At 48.6% G+C, this 5869-nt stretch overlaps 1 protein-coding gene across 1 annotated transcript; it reads left to right on the forward strand.

The window, feature by feature from the left end:
- The first annotated feature begins 230 nt into the window (after positions 1-230).
- LOC124697621 (protein IQ-DOMAIN 5-like) lies at positions 231-3322 on the forward strand. The gene is made up of 6 exons (XM_047230184.1): positions 231-314; positions 1017-1235; positions 1420-1650; positions 1863-1976; positions 2444-2909; positions 3177-3322. The coding sequence occupies exons 1-6, from the start codon at positions 231-233 to the stop codon at positions 3320-3322; spliced, it is 1260 nt and encodes a 419-aa protein (XP_047086140.1).
- The last annotated feature ends 2547 nt before the right edge of the window (positions 3323-5869 follow it).

Raw genomic sequence — 5869 nt, forward strand, 5'->3', positions numbered from 1 at the left:
AGCGGCGGCACTCATTGGCCGGCAGCGCCGCAGCGGTGCCCGGACCCGTTTCCGGCCGGCGTCAGGTGGCCGGCGTGATCTGGTAACGCGCTTTTCCTGGCCCATGTTAGTTCTTTCTTCCCCCTCCATGCAAGATTGTGCAGTTTTGCGCTCGTGCTGACGGAAAATCTCTTCGACTTGAGGTTGTTGCAGTGGCGGCGAGGGTGAGGGTGAGGCGACGCGGCGGCGCGATGAGGTGGCTCAAGTCGTTGGTTGGGCTGAGGAAGGCGGAGAGGCAGCAGCGGCGCAAGGAGGATGGCGACGCCGGGCGAATTGTAGGGGCCTCTACCTTTACCTACCTACCTACGAATTCTCGTCTTTTTTTTGTTTTTCTCATACATATCGGGGTTCCTTTCGATCTTTAAATTCGTGGGGTAGAAGGTAGAATCAGTGATTTCGCTTTGGCGGTAGAACTGATGTGGAAAGATCATATTCGTGTCAAAATTAGAGTGCAATACTGCACTTCTGCATTTCTGTAAAAAAACAGGACCATTATTGGTCTTTTCACTAAAACATTAGCAAAACTTTCCCCAGTGCTTCTGGATCATAAGCGTCATAAACTGTAAATTCATCCTTCGCAAAAAAGAAATCCTTCGCTAATCCAGGTATCAGTTGTACTTATTTATGCATTGGTTATGGAAATTCTAGTAGTTGCTGCAGATCTAGTGACGATATCTGAATCATATTCCCTGGCCCTGCGCCACTGACAGGGTTGAATTTCAGGGCTGAAGTCGGTCAAACTCAATTAAACTGTTGCTAACTTACTGTATAAGCACATGGACTATGAATATAAAGATGATTGGATAATAGTGCTAGTATTGTTATATACCGTCCACGATGATAAACACATGAGGGGACCATGTTTCTGCTGCCACAATTTTCTTTTCTCCGAATCTAGGGCTGCCACATTTTTCTTTGCTGATGTGCGATGAGAATTTCCTTGTTTGCTCATACGTTCTGAACTGGGCAAACTGCAGAAAAGGGATGCAATCGATCAGTTTCACTGCCAGGATCACGGCAGCCTTGCCGCGCCAGAAGAGTTCCCTGATGGAAATGGCCCGTCAGATGGCGATTGCGATGCCAGGCCTTCATGCTCAGCACCCGGTTTCAGTATAGTGCCACTGCCTCAAACAGAAGAGGAGCTCAAAGAGATCTGGGCTTCCACAGTTATTCAGACTGCATATAGAGCCCTCCTGGTACTTACGTTCTCTCTTTCAATTTACTTGGTCCGGTGCATTCAACCTGCATATTAACATGTGCTTCGTAGGCTAATACTTTGGACTTCTTATATGTATAACATTTCCTATAAACAGATTATTCGTTTTTCCAGTGTCTAACTTTTTATTAAGGTACTAAGCTATGTTTAACTTCAATCTTCAGGCTAGGAGAGCACGCCGAGCTTTAAAAGGACTGGTTAGGCTTCAAGCCCTTGTAAGGGGTCACATTGTGAGAAAGCAAGCTGCCATAACACTCCGGTGTATGCAAGCTTTGGTCAGGGTACAAGCCCGTGTGAGAGCAAGGCGAGTTCGTGTGGCCTTGGAAAATCAGACTGATGATCAACAAGATAATGTAAAAGAGCAAACGGAGGAGGCTTATGTTCGAGAAATTGAGGTAAGCTGCAGACCAGTTTGTAAAATTTGTGGTTATAATTTGTAAGAGATCCTGTTATATTAATATTTTTGTTACTCTTCTTGCCTTATTTGTTGACGTCATAAGTCTCCCCATTTGAATTGCAGTTTGTGTTTTTTCTTTTATTAGGAAATGAATGATAGTGCTATTTGGCTTGAGTTGTTAACTTCCATTACTGCCTTGCTTAAATGCAGGATGGGTGGTGTGATAGTATAGGGTCTGTGGAAGATATCCAAGTGAAATTGTTGAAGAGGCAGGAAGCAGCAGCCAAGCGTGAGCGAGCCATGGCCTATGCCCTTTCTCACCAGGTAACTTTATCAGATGTTATCCTCGATGGCATTACTCAATTATGATACTAGTAACTAGTAAGTGGTTCAAAGATGATGCTTGAACCGTATATTTAGTGAAAGTATCTTTATCGAAAAATATATATTTAGTGAATGTATAGTGCAGCAAACAGATTGCCCCTGAACCTAAGTATAGCCTCTGGATATCTAAGGTAATTTTGCGAGCCTCATGCTCGCTGTTTTTGTGTATTAAGAGTAGTGCACTCTAGTATGTTTGCTGCTGCACTTCAAGTGTTGATTTCATAAATAACATCGAGATTATTATCCTTTTCTCCAAGCTAGCCTGATATTTCAGCTGCTCATGTTTTCCTTGCTATTCTGCTCCTATTGACTAGTTCTTATATGTAAGTATGAGACCACGACCCAAAAAGATAAAGAAAACATCTCGCTTCAGTGTTCCGTCTGAAGTTTTTTCTTTTAATTTGCAGTGGCAAGCAGGTTCAAGGCAAAATGCAGCCATCACATCATCTGCACTAGACAAGAACAGTTGGAGCTGGAATTGGCTGGAGAGATGGATGGCTGTTCGTCCTTGGGAGAGTCGGTTCCTAGGCACTTACACAGCAGATGGAATCGCTACTGGAGTGCGACATGCCGATGCAACTGCAGTCAAGGTTCCACATAGGAAACCTGTGAAAAAGCAGGCTTCGACACTTTACTCAAACATGTTGAACCCGAAGGGCTGCCCGCCTAACTCAGAGGGCACCGGCTCCTTGTCCAACCCGTCTGGTGGTTCGGCGCCAGCTAAGGCGAAACGGAAGATGCCATCCAAAGAAGGTTCTGATGAAGTCTCGTCTCGTCCGTCAGGACTTGGTGCCCGGTGCAGTAGTAATCCTAAGGAGAGGACTGGGCATCTACATTCTCGGGCCAACAAGAGGTTCTCCTTGCCTGCGACCGGTAAGTTGAACAACTTTGTAGAAGTGTCAACTAGTGATATGAGAATTTTCCATCTTGTTTAAAATGTCTGGCCTTGTCTTAGCATGAGCTTCTCTTAGCTGAGGATATTGCGAGATGTTTAATGCGTGCATCATAACTACACAACAAGTCAGATTTGTGGATTCTCCACAAGCTATCTGTTTCCTTTTCTTCCGGACACAAGATTCTCTCATCATCATTTTTTCCATGGTCTTTCATATAGACTCACCTGCAACAAAAAATGTGCAGGTATAGAAGCTGGCAAACGCCTGTCGAATAAACCTGGGGTCAACCGATCTCCCAAGGCTACCGAATACTCCCCGACGCTGGGAGGAAAGCATCGTCGTGCCGGTTCTGTTGATCAATTGCCCAAGAGAGTTGAGCTGCAGACCTGACAGGCCATCCAGATCCCACCTATCGACAAGGTTCGTAGCCAGGAAGCTGCTAGCCATAGCTGCGCTGCAGCACTGCATACATCGGCGGCCAACACAGACTAGAAAGATCCATTGGAGCAGTATGATCTGTATCCTTGCATTTCTTGGCCATATAGACATGCAGTTAGTCAGAGTCGGATGACCATCTCGTGAGGTGAGATATAGTGTTTGGATATGTATGAATGTGTCGGTGCCTGAAGACCTGGAGGTTTTTTTTTTTTGGCAGTACTTACTGTAGGTTATTACTGAATTGATTGTACTGCGGCACTGCTTTATTTGTAACTTTTTTGAGACATGGTGTGTTTAAAATGTCCTCAGGTTGAGGAAGAGAAAACAAATAGTATCACCATCAGCTGACCATAACTCAGAGGATCGCCACACACACACACACATGGTTTTGTTTGGATTGCTGACGAGAACATCACTATTTTTTCGATAAAGGGAATATATTAATATCAAGAAGATACCAATTACACCCAGCCTCTGCAACAATGCACCACCCTAATGGCACTACGGATGCACACAGCCAAAAACAAGAAAAGAAAACTAAGAAACAAAAGTCCCGCTACAGTATCTCGGGCCTAACAACAACAATACATCCACCGCCAAGACAACACCTGAATTACAGACTAGTCCCCGCTCTCAAAACAATGCCTCCACCAAGGACATTGCCAGACACAGCCAATTAAGGCCAGACCTTGGGTTTTCACCCTGAAAGGTAGGACTCTGCACTTCACCTGTGTTGTCACCCCCACTTTCATACCGCTGCTGTGAAGCCCGGAACACCAAGCAAGTCCCTCAACATCGTAGAGACTTGAACCTCCCTTAGCTAGTCCTCCCCTCCGGCCTTCATGAAATTCTCTTCTTCCGACTTTCATCATGGATCCATAGTCACTTGATGTCAATCAAAGAAAAAGAGCTTCGCGCCGCTCCCTCCAGAACCAATCGGTCGGAATAAAAACATGGGTGTGCACGACCGAATACCTCCGATCCAACAAACTCCGGGCAAAAGCATCGTTACATTCATCGGCGGAGCCTTCCGGAACTCAACACTCCGGCCGGATCACGAGTCCGGGCCTCCGGTAGGTCCTCCTCTTCACGCAAGAGAGGCCCTAGGACCGCCGCCTTTATTCAGGTCGGACCCCCACGTCGGCGACCATCCTGGGCTGGCCACTCCAACCCTCCACCGGCGACACCATCGCCGGCTTCCAAGCTCCTCCATCTCGCCGCCGGAACGAGCAGGGTTAGCGATAGTTGCTTGACGATGCCTTCAACAAGATAACGGCGCAAACGCCGCCATCGCCCGCCATGACCGGAGTCGGCTCGGTTTTCACCGGCTACTATGCCTCCCCGTCTCGCTGCCGGCGCTGAAAGTGGGATGAAAAATCCAACACAGCCAGCCTGGTCGACTGCCTTCGGTGGATGAAGTCAGCCACCACCACCATGCCCGGGCCGAAGACCCAGCGAAGAAGACCCAGCGAAGCCGCGAAGAAGACCCAGCGAAGCCTCCTCGTGCCATTGACGAGACGCAGCCGCGATGGATCGCGATCCGAACCTCGGGCCCAGATCCGACCACACTGCGGCCAACATCCGCCGCCGGAGATCCGCCGGCCACCGCCATCCCGCTGCGTTCAGTCGACGGAGGAGGAGGGTGTAGGCCGCCGCCCCCACACGCTCCCGCAGGCCGCGCTGCGCTCTGCCGACGGAGGACCGAGCCACCACCGCCGCCTCACCACAGGGGCTTTGCCCCGCGGCGTCCTCGGCGACGGCGGCGGAGGAGGGGGGCCTGTAGGGGAGGGGAGGAGGGCGGTGTGGAGGGGAACTCCCCGGGGACGGCGGGCGGCGCCGCCGCCTCGGGGGAGAGAGGTTAGGTCGGGGGAGAGAGGTTAGGTCGGGGGAGCCAGCTTTATTTGCTGGGCAGTTTGATAACCTGATCTTAAAAATGGGGAGAATTTCACTTCCCGGCCTCTGCACCAACTAGGGATGCACACATATATCCCTACAGCCATATATCCTCTTGTACTTCAAATACAAGGATCTCTCGCAAGAGCGTGTGTGTTTCAACTAAATTATCGCATGGACGTCAAGCATTGGATTAGGAACGTGCATGGAGATGGCACCAGGCCAGCGAGGATTCATGATGGCATAGCAAGCGAGGATTTCAGAACATTGAAGCCACCATAATGAAGCAACGGTGCTTGGATGAATTATACAAGTTACCCCATCATGAAATTCGTCCAAGAGTTATTTTTAGTTCTGTGACACCTTGTTTAATGGGCCAGACCCATGTATTTTCGGATCAGGTATTTTAGAGGATTTTAAGAGGCCATATAAGTGGAGGAAGGCCCATTTAGGGGTGTTTTTGGCCAACCCTAGCTAGTTGGACGAAAATCCCTTCACTTCCCCCATATATATCCCTCTGTAGCCGTCATTAGAACTCGGATTTCGATTAGATTAAAAGTTAGCCATTGCTGCAACTCTCGTGTACTTCTTTTGAGACCAACGCCC

This window comes from Lolium rigidum, chromosome 3 (assembly GCF_022539505.1).
Source record: "Lolium rigidum isolate FL_2022 chromosome 3, APGP_CSIRO_Lrig_0.1, whole genome shotgun sequence".
Lineage (NCBI taxonomy): Eukaryota > Viridiplantae > Streptophyta > Magnoliopsida > Poales > Poaceae > Lolium > Lolium rigidum.